Source organism: Otolemur garnettii, unplaced genomic scaffold, assembly GCF_000181295.1.
Source record: "Otolemur garnettii isolate 467f Iridium unplaced genomic scaffold, OtoGar3 scaffold00053, whole genome shotgun sequence".
Taxonomy (NCBI): Eukaryota; Metazoa; Chordata; class Mammalia; order Primates; family Galagidae; genus Otolemur; species Otolemur garnettii.
Window position 1 is genome coordinate 8207967 of NW_003852448.1, and position 19695 is coordinate 8227661.

A 19695-nucleotide genomic window follows, 5' to 3' on the forward strand; every position below is an offset into this window, starting at 1 on the left:
AGAAAAAGTATCCAATGTACACACCTCTATTATGAAACTAATTTATACCTTTTATATGAAAGCTATAACCTAATTATAGCCTAAGGATATGGGGAGGGGGGAGGGAGAAGGGAGGGATCAATGGGTGGATGGAGGAGAATTGGAGGGATCACTTCTGCAGTTTATCTTACAAGGGTACAAGTGAATCTTTCTAAGAGTAGAATGTGAATGTTTTAAAGCAATAACTAAGAAAATGACAAGAAGGCTATGTTAACCAGTTTGATGGAAGTGTTTCGGATTGTGTGTGAAAACTCCACACTGTACTCCAGAAGTGCATTAATGTACACAGTTACCATTCAATAAAAAAAAAAAACAAACTATCTGGATCTAGAGTTTTCTTTGTGGGAAGATCTTTACATTTGCTCTGACAACTTCAGCCTAATCCATGCACTACCCAAACATTGTAGGCAGATGAACCCTCAGGACAGAGAGTTTTAAGTAGCTGAAATAAGACAACACATGCATGTGTGGAAACAGCAAATGGCAACAGGTTATTGAAGAGGCACTGAAAGCATCTTTGTGAAAGGTACATGTCATGTGTCATAGACTTCCTCAAAGCTGATCTACATGGCTTGGGGTAGGTTGAGGCCAGCCAGGAGCTCCAGGTGTCTCACTCTTAAGAAAGCACTTTCTCTCAAGACCATGCTTCTGCAGGGTCCCCATTTGAGTGGCACAGAGAATGAGGGTCTCCTTAAGCTGCATGCCCTAGAAACCCAACCTGCCTTAGGACAGTCCAGCTCTGCTGATCTTCTGGGAGAATGAGAGGTTCTACTTCAGCAGTGCTGAGTAGAGATGTCAGTCATCCAAGAGACTGTCCCCCCAAAAGATGGGAAACAGTGGAAGTTGCATCTCTCCACTACTAGAGAAAGATGAGATGCCATGAAAAAGGTAAAAAAGCAGATACCAGCAGAAGAAGACTCAAGTTGTCTCCCTTCCTGTACAGAAGGACAGTCAACTCCAGAAAGTTTGAGTTAGGAGAGGTCACGTAGGTAGTTAGTGGCCTAACCATGTATCGAGCCAGTACCACTGCAGCCTTCTCATTGCCCAACAATTGCCTCTTTTGCCGATCTCATGATGCTCTTGAGGGAAGACAGAACAACTTGAATTGGTGACACCAACGTAGCTGACTAGACTAAGCCTCCTAATAAGGCTAATAGAAATTCAGTGCAAAGATGTTCATCCTCAACATACCAGCTAGCCTCAAGTCCTTCAATAGCTAAGAAAACCTCCTTTCTCAGAGAATCATGGACTTTACTTCCATGCTTTTATGGCAGACTAGATTGATGGCACTGGTCACATGGAAGTCCAATCAATGGACTGACAATGAAAACAGCTGTAGTGTTCTTTATTCTGTGGCAAGAGACTCTCTGAGTTTATTTTATAAAGGGGGAAAGTCCTTAAAGGGCAAAGGCAACTAAATATTAGCTCAATAACCAAATCTAGCAGTAAAGTCAGGCCTCAGGGCTCACTTGCTCGCCCCTTCTTAGGGTGTGGCAAGATACTTGATATCACTGGGTCCTGCTGGCAGGCACACAGCTTAGTCATAGCTGGAGGTAGATTCTGTAGGAGAAAGGTTACCAACTCTCACAGCGTAATGGGAAATGTTTCTGTCTCTTTAAAGTTTTCACGATTGGGCCGGCCCTGAGCTTCCTGAGTTCTGAATTCTGAGTGACTTCCTCTGAGTGCTGGCAGGAAAGAACCTACTTCACTCACAGCAAAGGGAAAACATAGGTCCAGGCTTCTTGCAGTCAACTTCAGAGCCTGACACCAGGAAAGGTGAGCCTGAGCCTGGGGGCTGGCAGGGGTGGGGGCTGCTCGGAGAAGCAGAAGGAAGGTGGTCCCTAGACAGTGTTTACTCCCTGAGCCCCTGCCATCTACAAGGCACCATGAGGGTGAGCCAGGTCTGGATCAGTCAAGATCGTGCTTCCAGATTTTTAAGGATGTTCTAAATTTCAAATAGATTAGGTTCAAAGGAAGCAGCATCTTCTCCAGCTCTAGATGCGTCCATTCTTGTAGGGGAATAAAACCTATCTCCTTCTACACTCCCTTAACATGGTAAGAGAAGAATATGCTGGAGCCACTTCCAGGAACAAAATACAGTTCCCCAAGCTGCGTATTCACCCCAGGTAAAATATATCTCTGTGGCTCTATAAGCAATCTAACCTTGGGGTGAGTTATAGTCTGACAGGCTGGATACATTTGAACTTTCCCCTCTCCTTGCTGTCTGCAGCAGGGGCCTCTCAGGAGACATCTGAGGTTGAACTTCATCTTCAACCCCTTTTCTTGCATGGTTCCTTGAGCATCCCTGATTCAAGCTTCTCCCACCACAGGCGCAGGAACCTCTTCTTCTGTACAATGAAAGGGTTTGAAAACTTAATGGATTTCCAAACTCTGGGTTGTGTGCTGATGACATCAGAAACATCTGATTCATTAATCAGAATCTCTGGGGATGGATCTGAGAAATGTAAAATTTTTAAAAAATGCTTAAAGAATTCTGGAAAACAGCAAGTTAGGGAGACAAAGACCTAAATAATTTTGAGGTCTCTAAGTATTAAGAATATAGGATTCTACATGTTTACTTTCCTCAATAATTAAGATTCATTCATCACCTCTGGAGCTTATTTCCCTCTAAAAAATTATTTTAAATTACTTCAACCCTCATTCCAATTTTCCATAGGAAAGTTCCAGTGGCCTGCCCAGAGTTCTATGGATTCCCCAGCATGCTCTCACTTTCATCTTTGACAAGGACTTCTTGATTAGGTTAAATTCTTGCTCTTTGCTCTGAATCCTACAGCTGTCTGTTCATTTCTGCTCTGTCATCTGTTATGGAATCTGCTGATTTCTACATCCAAAATAATTAATCTTCTAAGTCCTGAGGGGTAAACTTTACTGAAGGCTTTGGGGAGGGGCTGTGAAATTTCTACAGAATCAGAAGCAGCCTTGGCTTGAGTACAAGGCAAACCTGCTCTCAGGGTCCCTCACCAGAGACAGTTACTTAGTCAGCCTCCCTCTCTGCTCTTCCCCTGGGTGTGGTGTCGCAGGGAGAGAACACAGGTACCTGGAGTGGCCAGAGCGGGGGACGCTCATATGCCCAGGGTAGGTTGAAAGGCCCTGAAATCTGCTCTTTGTGGAGTAGCTAACTGGGTAGAGGATTAGCTGGATACAAGGCTGGAGACATAGATGAGGGGAGTTGCACTCAGGTGCTCCTGTGGTCGGGCAAACTGGATCATAGTGTGTTTGATTATATTGAATAATGTAAGAGTTTAGCACAATCACTGTGGTTAGAAAAACCTCATACTGGGAAGGGGCAAGAACATCAGGATTGAAGGGGAGTATTCCAGTCTCTCCAGCACTGAGGTCATATTTAGATGAGCAAATAGACATTTGGCTTTGTGAGAGCAGAATCAGAGACCCTCTAGCTCTGCTTGGGAGATATGTCTGTTTTCCAATTACCAAAAGAAAAACTCCAGTTTTCTTCTTAACTGTTTCCCAGGACAACCACCCTGAGGCAGGTAGGCCCCTAAGTCATTGAGTAAATTTTCTTGATCTCAGAGTTCACCTAAGTTTTCCCTGGCTGCTGAATCCCCTAGAAAAACTTAGTATCTATAGCTTATGCCACTGACATAAAATTACATTGGGAAAGATTAATATCTAAAGATTACCCATTGGCATAGGATAAATGTTATAATCTTCCCTCTACCATTTGCATCTGGGGTCTCTAAAAAGGCAAATCAAATTCCCCAAATGTTCTCACATTGTCATTCCAAAGATCAAGATGCTGACACTTCCAATGTTATTCTCTAAAATTCTGATATTCTCCCTAAAAAAGAATTAACACAATTTATTATAATTGACAAAATTTACTTGTTTTTTTCTCTAGCCACCTACCCCTCCCCCAAGACACACATCTAGATTTTTAGATCTTCTCAGACAGAAACCAGATCTTTTCACTGTGCTATAACCAGCTTTTTGGACTTTGCCTGACACACTGTAAGTGGTTGTATCATTTTCAGGAATAAATAAATGAATGAAAAAATTGTGTTTGGGGCTCTTTCAGGTAAGCATGAGAGGATGGAAGATGGCAAGAGATGAAGAAAATGTCTATGGTAAGACCATATCTCTCATGCCACCCAGGGCTTGAGCTTAGGACAAGGGGGAGAATGGGGCTTACTCAAGCCTGATTAGTGGTAAGTCCCAGAGGTGTCTCAACCTTGGAGTAAAACAGTAAGAACCCAGAGATTTGCATTTTAGCTGTATCTCTGCTGTGAGATGTTAAATTCTTCGATGAGCTTGCTCCCCAGTTCCCACAGTATAATATGAGGGTAAAAAACCTACTCTGATATTCCTGGAAGAAGATGCAGAGGGTATAAAATTGTGGGTAAAGGTGAACCTTATTTACCAGGTAGAATGTTTAGAAAATAAGAATGAAGGATTAAAAATGGGTATTCTTTTTATGCAGAAGTTCAAGAGAGATAGGGAAAAGGAAAGGAGGGAGGGAAGAAAGAAAAGAGATATAACTCTCAACAGTCCTATGAGAAATGACTTATTTTATTTTAGAGATAGGGCATGCTCTGTCACCCAGGCTGCAGCCCAGTGGCACACCATAACTCGCTGAAACGTTAAACTCCTGGGCTCGTGTGATCCACCCCAACCTGGCAAAGTGCTGGGATTAGAGGAATGAGCCACCATGCCTCACCCAAACACTGTATTACTATTTCCATATTTTCAGAACAGGTTTAATGCTCAGATTAAGCAACTTCCCCAAGGTTACATGCCTAGCACAAGGCAGGGCTATGATTCAAACCAGGGTATCTGGGATTCCAGAAAGCTCTTCACCACCACGTAGTACCTCCCCTCCCCATCCCCCTCCACATTCCCACTGCTCTTACCCACCGTCCACTCAACCGCCCCACACCCTCCCTCCCCTCCACTGCCTTTCTCCTGGTATCTTGGAGAATATTACAGAGCCCATTTAAGTTGTGAGGTATGAAAAGGGTCTGCACGTCTGTGGCTGACCAGAGATGATGTAGGATGAGGTAATGGCGTGAAATCCTAAAGAGACATTTTCTGAGATGTTCAACCATGGTTGGAGAACCTGCGGGTGCACACAGGCAATCTGTGTACAGAGGGAAAAGACGGCGATGGAGCTCAAAGCTCTAGTCTTCCCTTTTTCTTTTCTAAGGGCAAGAACATTACAGTTCCCAAGGGGAAGCCGGTTTACCTCCTGTAAAGTTATACATATTTTGCCACAGGTTCAGCAGAGGACAGCCGGGCCCTGCAGGAGCCCACGCTGAGGCTCATCCTGGCTGGGAAGACAGGAGCAGGCAAGAGCGCCACCGGGAACAGCATCCTGGGCCAGCGGCGCTTCCTCTCCAGGCTCGGAGCCACGTCTGTGACCAGAGCCTGCGCCGTCGGGGTCCGGTGGTGGGAAAAGTGGCGCGTGGAAATCGTCGACACTCCGGACATTTTCAATTTTGAAATCCCCGAGGCAGGGCCCGTGTGGGAGGAGAGAGGTCGCTGCTACCTGCTCTCCGCCCCGGGACCCCACGCGCTGCTGCTGGTGACCCAGCTGGGCCGGTTCACCGCCCAGGACCAGCAGGCCGTGAGGACCGTGAGGGCGATGTTCGGGGAGGGCGTCCTGGAGCGCACGGTCATCGTCTTCACCAGGAAGGAGGACCTGGCTGGCGGCTCCCTGCAGGATTATGTGCGTGACACAGAGAACCGCGCCCTGCGGGAGCTGGTGGCCGCGTGCAGTGGCCGAGTCTGTGCCTTTGACAACCGAGCCGGCGGCCAGGAGCAGGAGGCCCAGGCAGAAGAGCTGCTGGGGCTGGTGGGGAGCCTGGTCAGGGAGAACGGGGACACGCACTACACCAACGAGGTGTACGGCCTGGTGCAGACCCTGCACTGGGAGTGCCCCGAGGAGCGGCTCCAGAGGGTGGCAGAGAAGGTGGCGGCCCGCATACGCAGGGCCCAGGGGTCCTGGCTGCTGTCCGGGCTGTGGGAGTGGCAGAAGTGGCACAAGTCCCGCGGGAGCAGCTGGCGGATCAGAGTGCTCATCCTTCTAGGGGGCGCGCTCCTGCTCTACCAGCTGTTTTGGAGGGGCCAGTATGAGGGCCCTGAGGTCACACCTAGCTGACCTTGTAAGTGTGACCCTGACCCATCAACACACCACTGATGTGACTGTGGCTCCTAGAGTTCTGCGTCTGAGCTCACAGACTGCCCTCCCTGGCCTGGCCTTAACCAGTCAACTAGAGAGTCTGCCAAAACCCACCCACCCCCACCAAACCTTCCCTGCTCTCCAGCCTCAGGGCCCTGGGCCAGTGGCTTTCTCCTTGCAGAAACCATGACCACTGTTGCTTTTGCCCATTTGGCACTCACCTCGGGCTGCCTTTCAAGCTGTACCTTACCTAAGAAATGCACGCGATGTAATCAATCATGTTTAACCTTACATTAAATAAAAATATAAAAAACCAGATGAGGAGCATTGAGCTTCCCATTCCCCACATTTCCTACGGGACCAAAAAGGAGCAGAGCCTCAGTCCTGTGCCCCTGGGTTTAATGAATGACCATGTTGTGTGAAATGAAGTTGGTATTTGTAGATGCTTGTTCCTCTGCCTTATATGCCCAACAAACAAAGATGTCACTGTTTGTCATCCCTGCCTGCAAAACTCTGCAGAGTAACACCCATGCTGGTGGGTGATCATGGGAGGAGAACATAGCAGTGTGGAACCTTCCATCTGCACTGGCAGGGAGCGTCTCCTCATGCATTCCCAGCCAGACCTCTCAGAAGCTAGAATTCAGACAATTCTGTAATTCCGAGGAGAGTGTAACTAGAGCCTCAGTTCCCAGGCTCTTGAGGGCCTACTGTAAGTCTACTTCCAGGGAGGCTTATATACTCACAGGTGAATGTGTAAATAAGATGAGTAAGTTCTGGAGTTCTTCTCAACTCAAGGATAAATCAGACAAATTGAAGAGGTTTGGAAATTTTTCTTTATTTCAATCTTCAGGAAATTGGGCAAATAGGTCTTTGTGGATGGAGAGCTGATAGTAATGATGGTGGGATGTAGAGTCATATATGGGAGAGTTAGCTCTCTGTTCCAGGTAAAATGAGGCAGGTTACCCTGTACTGTCCACCCGTACTGTTCCTTCAATGCCTTCACCCACACTTGCTTTGTCTTCAACACCACCACTCTCATCCATAAATTCCAGTTCATCTCTGGTATCTCCATGTAAGTCCACAGCCCTGCCCTATACAGTCCTCTGCTGTTGCCCTCACAGCCAGAGATTTTCAGTTTACTAATGTCCTTGATCACTAAAGAAACAAGTAAAAAGGGAAAATAATCTGTAATCACTGAGCCCATGTTAGAGAGGGAGGTCAACAAATCCCTTGTGGAAGCCATTGCAAACACCAACAGGAACACCAGTGCCAAATGCTGAGACTCAAGATTTCCCCAGCAGCAGAGGCCATTTGGTATAAGGAGTTATGAGTAAATCCCAGCAAAGACCTTGAGAGGAAATCTTGGTATGGTCGCGTTCACTTTTCTAGTACTTTTGTAGTGAACAAACAGAAAACCTCTGCCACTGGTACTCTGCTGAGAAAGAAGATGACCACTGGTGAAATTAAACATGAAAAAAGAATAGCAAAGGGCTTAGCATGGGTGATGGAAGGTTCCAACCCTCAACCCAAAATCAAATGAGAAACATTGGATTCTTGCTCTTGGTCTTCCCAGGAACAAGACCCAGGAATTCCCAAGGGGCAGTGACTAAACTGGTGGGAACGTGGGCAGGAGCACTCCAGGGATCTCATAGCAGAAGGTGATTGTCTGGTCAAACCCCATTTGGTTGAAAATCTCAAGTGATAGAATCTGGAATACATAATCCCTAATGCTAAAGTCCCCAAAAGTCAAAATACCTGAAGTTTAAATCCCTAAGGTCCAAAATCCCTAAAGCACCTAAAATCTCAATCGCAAGATAGTTGCATCATCTTAGGCAGCACTACTACCTTGTTCTTGTCTTTATTTGGAAATTGAGTTGGTTTAAGGAGGCACACATGTGGATGCCCAACTGACAAGGAGTGGCTTTGTGGGCTTAATTTTCAGTATCAACTTGTCTTGATTAAGGAATACCTAGAAAGCTAAGCATAATGTTTCTGTGAAGGTGTTTCCAGAGGAGACGTATGGATTAGGTGAGGAAATCTCCCCTAAGTATTGAAGGCCACCATCCAATTTGCTGGGGCCCTGCATGTGGAACAGATTTCCAAGTATCCAAAACAGCATAGAAACATTGCAAAGCAGGTGGGAAAACTTAATAGGGAATACTCATGTCAGTGTGTATCAAACCCTAGAAGTTCAAAAAGAGCAGCTGTTAGGCCCAGTGGGCCTAAGCTAAAGCAGAAAAGTGTCAGGCTTAGGCTATAATGGAAAAATACCAGTTAACTTCTGGCAAATTTCTGGAGTGCAAACTTTCAGAAAAAGAAATATAAAAAGTCTAGTTCACTCCTAAGATAAATGAAAGTACTAATTGATTTCTTGCTTCTAGTTTATTCCCAGTTTCTTGCTTGGCTAACTCCCTGGGAAACAAACCAGGCAGTACCAACTGTTACTGGGCTGACTTTTAAACAAGGTAGAGACTAAGATGTATAGGAGGAAAATATTAAAACAAAGATGTATGATGTATGGCTAACTAACTGCAGAATTCTGCTTCTGTACAATGCTTGCTTGCTACCACACCAAAATGCACCTGGACAGTCCGCATGCCAGCCAAGGTGCAGAGCAAGCCTTGATCACCTATATTTCTGTCTAACAAGGGTACAAGTGAACTTTTCTAGAACTAGAATATAAATGTTTTGACACAATGACTATGCAAATAACATGAAATTTATGTGAGCCAGCTTGCTGAAAGTATTTCAAAATGCATATGAAAACACTACACTGTACCCCATGTTTGCATTAATGTATACAGCTATCATTTAATAAAAGAAAAAAAAAGCACTCGGGGCTGCTCTAAGAAACCCCATGTTGGGATACTGAGGCAGTCACTGGCTAGCTCTTCCATAAAAGCATTCTGTTGTAAATTTCGCTTGTTTGGCAGTGTAGTCTTTGTGGAACTCCTGGGCACAACACAGTACTTCATAGAAAATGATTGTGAACATATTCTCCAAGGACAGCCAAGTCCTCCAAGAAAAAAAGCACCTTTCATTGTGATGCAAGACTTCAAACAATAGTTAATAAAAGTCACCTGGCTTCTATGGACTATCACTGTGCAATTGCCCATAACCTATTCTTGTAATATGCTTTTTCATATGTTGAATTTTCTTCTTAGTTTCATTTTATTTTTTCCCCCTTTTTAGTTTTTTTTTTACTATTTTAAATTGTGAGCATCATTTTTTACAATTTGTTATGCTGTGAATTTCATCTTCACATCTTCCAGGACCAGAGGTATGAATTGTACAGAGACTTGAGAGAATTCTAATCATTTCGTGCATTTTTTGCAAATTTGATTCCACAAAAGTGCATTATTACAACACTGACTTTGTGTGTATAGTGTGTGCATATAAAAATATTAAAACATACTCAAATACATGAAAATATGTCCTTTTTGTACATCTGCATTTGTGAAAGGTAAAATTTTTCAAGGTCTTTGCTCTTTGGGCAGCTGCATGAATTATGATGAACCATGGCAGCTTTTGATTGATCTCATTGAAGGACTTTTGTCTGTCATGGCATTTCAGATGACTGCAGTTATAAAGCTGGGTGCTCACAATTACCAACCATAATGATAAGCATTTATACATTTCCTTTTTTTTCTTACTTCTTTATAAAGACAGGTTGCCTGCTCATCACCGATATACCTGTTGTGACTGTCATTAGTACACCTGAGTGTTAATGCTTACAAAATTGTGTGTGTTGTTTTTGCCCGTTTTATTGTGTAAAATGGCCTGTGAGGTGTTCTGTCAAGTTTTTATGTTTCCCAAATAAATCCTACTTTAAAAGTGTAAATAAATATTTTTTAAAGAATTACAGTGCAGGGGTTATTTATTTTAATTGTTTCAGGTTCACTGAGGGTACAAAGAATTAGGTTACACTGTTCGCATTTGTTAGGCAAAGTCCCTCCTATTATTATGTCCCTTCCCCACGATGTGTGCTATATATCATAACTTCCCATCCTCCTCACTCCTCCCCTCTGCCAGCTCCCTTATTCACCTACCCCACCCCTTGAATTGACTTGAATTTTTCTCGTATATGGGTATGTATTAGATCCCCTACTGGCTTCATATTAGAATTGAGTACATTGGATTCTTGTTTCCCCATTCTTGTGATACTTTACTAAGAAGTAATGTGTTCCAACTCTATCTAGGCTAATATAAAAGAGCTTTTAAAGAATTTAAGATTATTTTTTACAGAATTATATTTTTGGGACGTTGATCATTTGGGATTATGTCTTTTAGGATTATTATTGGCTCCCATGTAACCCACACATAGCTAAAACTGAATTTTTCAGGCAATGTGTTATGAAGCTGTCTGTATATCTGTACAGTAAACACAAAAGGATAAAGGGTGCCACAAAAAATACAGTACAGCCTCCATAGTTGACCTCCTCCCTACATTGACCATCTCCTTAAATTGACTTCATTTTCATAGATGAGACATGTACCACATGTGTGTGTCAGTCATTCCTTATTTGGACCATCTCCACATGTGGACCAGTTTGTTACAGTCCCTTGGTCAATTTACGGATGTTCTATTGTATCTGAAACAAATAAATGGATAGAAAATTTATAGCTCTCCTAACCCTGTACAACAACTCCAGGCTCCCCAGCCTTTGGACTTACACCAGCTGCCCCCAGAATCTCAGGCCTTTGCCTTCAGATTGAGAGTCCAGTGAGAAGGGTAGGTGGAGTGTTTTATTTCTCCTTTTCCCATGTCTCCTGACAGTCATTGAACTCCCAAGCTGCTGGTAAGCTCTTCTACTCTTACAAGCCCAAAAGTTCCTGCCAGCAGGGAACTACAAGCTCCTCAAGGTCAAAGTACCAGACAATCAGCACCCACGATGCCACTTGCCATTATTACAGATAAGCTGAGGCTGCAGGCGCCATCTTGCTTCTCCACCCACCATGCACCTTTTTCCTCCCTAGGGGGCTTTAGCCCCTCAGTTTTTGTCTCATTCATTCCCCCACGAACATTTCCCAACTCTGGTCCCAATTCTGGTCCAGAATGCAACCAGTGGGTCCTAGGGGATCTGCATGACCCCAGAACCTGGACATGCTTGGTGAACTGCCTACTGGAGACAGAGACAGAGATGACCAGAGTGCGGCTTTCTCCCATTCACACTCTTTTCCCCGCTTTCCCCTGCCCAGCCCATGGCAGCTCATAGACAGTTGAGGCAGGACTCTCAGTAACTGCTTCTCCTCTCTACTGGTGCCTTCACTGCACTGGGGCTTCCACAGAAAGTGGGGATCAATCATGTCCAGACTCTTTTTCTCTCATTCCCTTTCCCCACCTGTGGCTATAAAGAAAGACAATTGAGCAACCACATGAAGGCTTCCACAGAGAGAGAGGCTCAGACTTTTCCTCTGGGGGGTCTTACAATGGACTGAGAGTGCTCAGGCTGTAAGCTCCCTCCACAGTGGCCTCCACTGGTGATACTTGTAGAGCAACTCCATCAGAGCACGGCACGTGTCAAGGCAGAGGGACATCAAAACTGCTTGGGGATCCTGTGGGCATGGCCAGCTTTATTCCCTGAAACTATATTTATTTTAGGGTTGACTATTCTTTTCTCTCAGCACATTGAAAATATGCTTCCACTGCTTTCTAACTTTGTTACTGTTAAGAAATCAGCATATAAGCTGGCACTTGTGGCTCAGAGAAGTAGGGTGCCGGCCTCATATGCCAGAGGTGGTGGGTTCAAACCCAGCCCTGGCCAAAAACTGCAAGAAAGAAAGGAAGGAAGGAAGGAAGGAAGGAAGGAAGGAAGGAAGGAAGGAATCAATCAGCATATAGGCAGCACCTGTGACATGGTGAGTAGGCCACAGGCCCCATATGTTGAGGGTGGTGGGTTCAAACCTGGTCCCAGCCAAACTGCAACAAAAAATAGCCAGGTATTATGGCAGGCACCTGTAGTCCCAGCTACTTGGGAGGCTGAGGCAAGAGAATCGCTTGAGCCCGGGAGTTGGAGGTTGCTGTGAGCTGTGACGCCACAGGACTCTACCAAGGGCGATAAAGTGAGACTCTGTCTCAAAAAAAAAAAAAAAAAAAGAAAGAACTAAAAGAAATCAGCATAATTGTAAACATCTCTCCCTTGAAGGTCATCTGCTTGTTCTTCCAGGAAACATTTAAGGTATTTTCTTTGTTATGACGTTTTATAGTTTGCCTATCATGTCTTAAGTTCTTAGTTTTCTTCTTTGGGATTTGTTAGATTTTTTGTTTGTGAACTGGTGAATCTCATCAATTCAGAAAAAATTCAACCATTTTCACCTTAATATTTCCTCTATGTTTTTTTCTTCGGTTCTCTTCTGAGCACCCATCATTTAGCTCCTTAAACTCTGGGCTTTTTTTTTTTTAATTAAATCTTAACTGTGTACATTAATGCACTTATGGGGTATATATAATGTGTTGCTTTGATATACAATGTGGAAAGCTTACATCAAACTTGTTAACATAACCGTCACCTCACTTACTTATTTGTTGTGGTAAGACAATTATATTCTACACCTAATAGTTTTGAAACGTAGCATTGCATTATGTGCATTAGGTGAAGTCCCACCTAATACCCTCCCCCCTCCTCGCCTCCCCCCTCCCCTCACTGTTCTCTCCCCTCTCTATTCCCCTTCCTCTCTCTCTCCTCTTCCCTCCTTCTTTCTGGACTATAGTTTTGTTTTATCATTCATATGAATATGTAGGTAATTATATATTGGTTTCATAATAGTTAAACTCTGGACTTTTAAAAATAAATATTTGCATTTCACTAACTAGAAGTCACTAACTTCTAGATTACCCTTCACTGAGGGAGCAGCCCTTCTGGTCTTTGGGTAGGAATATGCCTACTACATTCTCCCTTGAATGAGCTCTCCCATTTTCATGTCAGTATGGCTTTGAAAAGCAAAGGTTTTTTTCTCTGTGTTTGGCAAGATATTCTGAGAATGACATCCAGCGGCTGTCCACCTGAGTTTCTACCTTCACTCAGCTCCATGCCTGAGAATTTCTTGCCCACTCACCGAGAATATATACATTCTCAGTATTTTCAGTATTTTTAGATAATTTCAGTGGAAAGGTTAATAATCTGAGTACCTGAATGAGAGGTTTAATTTTGCTTGTTGGTTTGGCTTTTCCTGTCTTTGTTTCCTGAATTAACAGTTCCCTTCAGGGTTTTGGGCTTTTTTAAAATTGCATTTTCATCTCTTCTTTCTCTCCATGTTGAAGTCTTTTCTCAAATATCAGTTCTTCTTGGTTGTCTTTCCATATTTAAGAATAAATTATTAGGAAAGATGGCTGGAAGTTCTGCAGTGGTTGATGATATAGACAACAGGCTTCACCAAGGTGCTAGGGTAGGCAATTGTTGTTACACTGAGGGAACTCTAAATACCAGAATGTGCAGGGTTTTCTCTAAGACATTCTAGTATTTATTAAATACAAGAATACTCTAAAGAACTATCTAGGAAGAAATATCATGAAATGTGTAATTCTGAATTAGGGGAAAGTGATTATAGGTTCAATTATTTCATGACCAGATTTTCACCAACCCACATTTTCAGCCCCACAGCTACGTTGTAGTTATGTTTCTGAGCCCGAACCTCCCCAAGACATTACAGTCAACACCTGTGGCCCCCTCAGCACCAGGCTGTCTGGGCTCACATTGATTTGGGATGCATCCTCATCTCTCTCTGATGTCCAAAGTGTGGTTAAATCTCTTATCACTGGTGCTCATACTCCCAAGTTCTCTGTGACATGGTGGTTTTATAACCTATTTAACTTCATTACTCTTAATTTAATAAGATTTTCAGGAAGAAAGGATGTATATGGTCTACAATAACGTTAGTTTACTTTATAGAATGGTTAACATATGGCTAAATGCTATTTTAACTCTGAAATCCCTGAACTCTTATTAAATGCAAGTAAAATATGGTAAAAAATGTGAAGAATAATTTTACTTATTTGTATTTGCACAGAACTTATTATGCCCATTCACAACATAGAAATAGAGAAATTCTAATATAAACTTAAAGCTGCTGTTGGTTCAAAATAAGCAATAATCAAAATCGTTTTGATAACTAACCTCCTAAGTTTCTTTTATAAGCTGTTTAGGCTTTTAAAACTCCATTGTCAGGATTCTAAAAGGCAGAGACAGGCAGAGCAACAAGTATCCACCTACTGGTTGCATCACCCAGCTCAAGAAGGAGCTGTAATATCCTTAATTTGGCCTTCTCTCCAGGTAAAGACTCAGAGGGATAGTCTTGTGCTGTACCCTTGACTCAACACCACTCTGAAAAGATGCCCAAAGTAGGCCCTAAACACGGTTCAGGATTCTGAGGTCTGCGTGGGATATTTATTCTGTTCCCAAACTCTCCCTCAGTCAGTCCATTTAGAACACTGTTGCATGTACAAGATAGCAGATATGGCCCCTGCAACCTAACCTTTCTATCTTGTGATAGAAAGGTTATCTATCTACCACAACTGTATGTGATGGTAGAGTCAAAAGGCGGAGGAGGTGAGAGAGGAAGTGGCTGTGGCTGAAGCAGGGAGGCAGGCTGTACACAGATAAATTTACAACCAACAATCTCATTCTCACAATGTGAGAAATTTCTGGAAAATAGGCTAATGTTATTTTCAGATCACAGACTTCCTGGAGATGTGCTCTGAAAAGTCATCTTATGATCTTTTTAACATAATTTCTAATAAATTGGTGCAAGTATTTATATATGAATAAGAATGAAGTTCAAGGGCTGTAAAAAAGATGCCAAGTAGTAAAGCAGAAAGAAGACATGAACAAAATAATAGAAATTGTTGAAAATAAAACTTCAAAGCCATTGAGAGCTGGTGGTGTTACTGAAAAGTAGTCTTTTTATAACTCTCCAGATTCTTTTCTCACCATTCCAGTCACTGATGGCTAAACATTCATGGAATCCTTTATGTATACTCTGGTATGCAGCAGGGTGAGCAGGGGATTTGGAAGACCTAGAATGAAGGGGCTGTGTGTTTTGCCAGGACAAGCATCACCTGTGTCACATAGTGCCACCCTTGGTTAGTCTGTGCCAAGTGGTGAATAAGGTTGCCAAATTTATTCTCAAGTGTCTCTAACTTAACATTTCACTGGTGAACCTAGAGAGTCAAAATCACTCCAAAACAGGCTTGCACTCCTATTGCTCCCTGTGTGTCAGAGTTCCGTAAACCAAGTTCTCCTGCTTGTCTCTGGCAGCGTCACTTCCTGGTACTGATCACTTGTGATTGTTATGGGATTATTATGTGCAGATGTCAACTTTATGACAAGGATAACTCAAAATTCAGGAGGGAAAACTGAACATACATTATTATAAGGTTTTCTCCTGTGTGTGCAGTAGTTTAACAGTACTTTAGTAGACTATGATAAGTTAAAGAGGTATATGACACACCCCAAAGTAACTACTAAAAAACAGAACAAAACAAGGAGTTGTAGCTTGTAGGGTCCAGTACCCACACAGGTTGTGGGTATCCCCAATGCTTGGTGGTGACAAAAGGATAAAAGAAATAAAGACACAAGAGACAAAGTAAGATTTAAAGAGTTGGCCCCAGGGAACAAGGCCACCAAAAATAGGAATAGGGAAGGCCCCTACTCTGAGTTTGCTCCATATTTATTGTATACATTATCATTTAAATCCACACATGACTAATCATAAAGGGAACAAAAAACCCACTCTCTATGCCATCCTTCTGGCATTTTGCAGTTTCAACTAAGCTATTCTTTAACTAACTTTTATGATCTTTACTCTTTCATTCTGTTCTAATTACAAACTAAGGAAATGGAATGGAGTTTAAAGAACAAGGAACTCAACTTTGAAGTAAGATAAGTAGTGGCAGGTTTGACTACACATGCCGTTTCCATAGGAGGCATTTCAGTCTCTGGGTCCCTGCATGGCAGACAAGCTGTCACCGTACCCATATCAGGAACAGGGGAGAAAGGGACTTTTTCCTTATCAATCCCACTAGGCTTTCCTCTTATTTGAGAGCCACCTGCTCACTCTGTTCTCAGAGCATGTTGCAATGGCTCATTTAGCCCTAAGAGACCTTTGTACAGGCTCTCTGTGGAGTAAAGGTTAGGCCTCAGTTAGACATTCCCTGTTTCTCCAAGGCCTTTGCTGCCATTGTCAACAAACTTCTGGGGCCCCTGATAGGCACTGTGGTCTCCCTACAGACATACTTTTCCCAAACTTCACCTTCCCCATTAGTCCTTTATCCCTTGCCTTGCAATCCACATCCTGTAATCAAAAAATCATTACATCAAATCAAATCAAACAAACACTTCAAAAAACCCAATTCTTTCAACTTATGGTCCTCATCCTCAGCCTCACAAATTTCCACCCACAGTAGCTAATAAGCCAACGAAAAAGATAAAAATGAAATCATAAAAAATGTTGATTCCAAAATAAGGCAGAAGAGTAAGAAAAGGGGAAGAAAGAACAGATGGGACTAATAGCAAGACGATAGATTTGAACCCAACTACATCACTAATCACACGAAATGCAAAGTATCTAAACAGCCCCAATTAAAAGCAGATTGTCAGACTGGGTTTTTAAAGGAAGACACTACTGTATGCTGTTTGCAAGAAAGCCACTCTAAATATAAAGACACAAATATCTTAAAAGAAAAGAGGTGGAAAGACGTATGCCACCATAACACTAATAAAAGATAGCTGAAGTGACTGTCTTCATGCCAAAGTAGATTTCAGAGCAAACAATATTTCCAGGAATAAAGAATGCAATTCATAATGAGAAAAGGGTCAATTAATCAAGAGGACCTAATGATCCTAAACGTATGCCTCTAATGACAGAGTTGCAAAATACATGAAGCAAAATTTGATGGGCTACAAGAAGTAAATGAATTCAAAATTACAGTTGGAGATTTCAATACTACTCCTTCAAACACATAGACAGAAATCGGAAAGTATACAGGAGTCTTGTCACACTATCAACCCAAGGAATCTAATTAATATTGGTAGAAGATTCCACTCCACAATGGCAGAATACCCCTTATTTTAAAGTACACATGGTATATTTACTATACTGCAGGCACAAAAATTCTCAATAAAGTAAAGGCATTAAAGTAATACCATGTCTGTCCTCTGACAGTAAAGAACCAAATTAGAAATCAATAATAAATATATATCTAGAAAAATTCCCAAATATTTGAAATCTAAATTACATGCTTTTAAGCAAGCTGTGGGCCAAAAAAGAAAAATTAGGAAGTGTCTTAAATGAGTAAAAAATATAGCAAATCAAAATTTTTGAGGTTCAGCTAACACCATATTAGAGGGCTATTCCAATAAATTCAACAACTTTGATAACGTAGAGAAATTTCTTAACTCTATCAAAGCTCATTCAAGAAAAAAAAATACATAACCTGGACATTCCTATATTATTAAGAAAACAATGTGTTCACTAAGGGAAGCTTTCCTTTCTTGGGAACTAAGAACTCTAAACCAGCAGAACCCAAAGCTGTGGGAAAGGAAAGACACAGTTCTGTGTAGTTCATTAGGATCAATAGTGAGAAGATCCACTCTCATAAACACACATTGGCTTCCAGACCTGAATCCTGAATTTCCAGACAAGAATTCCAGCTATGTGGGAAATCAGATGTGGACTGGTCTCCAGAATGTAGCATTATGGCACCTCCCAGAGGACCTTACCTCAGCACTACAAAGTGTTGCCACAGCTTGAGCTGGACTGGACGTGAGTCTCTTTAAAAATTAAAAAGCCATTCTACTCTTACATCAGGCCAGATTTTACAGTATTATAGAAAGCAACAGGGTGAGACCAGTGAATTCCATAAAAGTGAGCCCAGGTTCACATCCTGTTTGCTGTAAACTGAGTTTCCTGTTCAGAACAGGAATGGGCTCGGTGAGTGGGAGTCCTTATTGTTGAGTTTATGCAAAACCTCCATCCCTACCACCACGCAGTGAGCCTACTGGGCAAGGAGCAGTGCAGCTGGGCAAAGAGGCTGGCTGATGTGCACAGAATGGGTTGTCTTGTCCATTTAATTAAGATCCTTCTCTGCTAACCTCCCTTTGCTGAGCATTAATGTGATACACATGTCCTTATACTGTGCTTTCCTGTCTTCAGAACCCCATAAAGCTATGGTTACCATTTAGCATCTGGAAAATCTGTAGTGATATTTTTACTCCCATTTGTGATATTGAGAATTCGTAAAGTGTATTTTTGCCCATTTTATTGACTTATGTAGATAGCGGCTTATCAATTTTATTTATCATTTTCTTTTCTTTCTTTCTTTCTTTTTTTTTTTTTGAGACAGAGTCTCAAGCTGCCACCCTGGGTAGAGTGCCAGTGGCATCAGAGCTTACAGCAACCTCAAACTCTTGGGCTTAAGCAGTTCTCTTGCCCAGCCTCCCACGTAGCTGTGACTACAGGCACCTGCCACAGTGCCCGGCTATTATTTATCATTGTCAATGACTCTATCTTTAGTTTTATCTGTTTTCACTCTTGTGTTTTTTTTTTCTTGGCCTTCTGTTTCAATGATTTCTTTTTTTTTTTTAGTTCATCCTTCATCCTCCTTACCTTAGGTTCAGCATGCTATTTCTTTTTCAAAAATTTAAAAAGGTATCTCAGATGATTCTTTAGATTGTTTTCATTTCTAATACGTCTTTAATGTGAAATTTTTATCTACACATTGCTTCATTGTGAAAGCATTCAGCCTAAACATAGTGGCCATTACAAATATAGACCATAACAGAAGAACTTTCCTATTTGCAGTGATCCCTATAACCCAATAAAGAACACTACTTAGAGGTGTGGTAGTTTGAAAGAATTTGAAATAAATAATGTATTTTTTAAATCAGTTTCTTCTCCCACCCCCACAGTTAAATAGAATAATATATACCTTTTAGCCAAGCTTAAGCCACAGAAACAAAATATAATCCTTGCCTTTCTTTAAGTGACTCACTTCAAAATTACAGACATGCTTTCCATCCCCGCTGTTCTTTTGGACTTGCCTTTGTTTGCCTATCTGAGGGAGGAACTGAGAAGTCTTTGTTTGTTTAGGTTATATTGTTCTGGAATGGTAATTATCCTTACTGTTGCATGACTGATTCCATTGTTTTGTACCCCTTTTTAGGATAGCTCTCCTGTGCTTATATACACAAGGCCAATCACATTCTCTCCTCAGAGAAATGTATTTCTTTTGTCTTTTATCTCTTTAGAGTTGTTAGAATTTGTCTTTTTAAAATATGCATAACTTCATGGAATAGTTTTGTTAGATGCATTGATTGTATAGTGGTAAAGTCAGGGCTTTTAGGGAACTGATCACCTGAATAATGTATGTTGTACTTACATAATTTCTCATCATCCATCCCCTCGCACTCCTTCATACTTTTAATCTCCATTGTCTACCATTCCACACTCTACGTCCAAGTAGACACATTATTTAGCTCCCACTTATGAACAAAAACATGTAA

At 42.1% G+C, this 19695-nt stretch overlaps 1 protein-coding gene across 2 annotated transcripts; it reads left to right on the forward strand.

Moving 5' to 3' along the window:
- The first annotated feature begins 1759 nt into the window (after positions 1-1759).
- LOC100943244 (GTPase IMAP family member 1-like) lies at positions 1760-6503 on the forward strand. Of its 2 annotated transcripts, XM_023514412.1 has the most exons (3): positions 1760-1815; positions 4097-4145; positions 5292-6503. In XM_023514412.1, exons 2-3 carry the CDS (start codon positions 4103-4105, stop codon positions 6173-6175), a joined length of 927 nt encoding a protein of 308 aa, XP_023370180.1. In that variant the 5' UTR covers positions 1760-1815; positions 4097-4102; the 3' UTR covers positions 6176-6503. The 2 variants fall into 2 exon arrangements, with proteins under 2 accessions (XP_023370180.1, XP_023370179.1); XM_023514411.1 differs by lacking the exon at positions 1760-1815 and having other exon boundaries at positions 3974-4145.
- The last annotated feature ends 13192 nt before the right edge of the window (positions 6504-19695 follow it).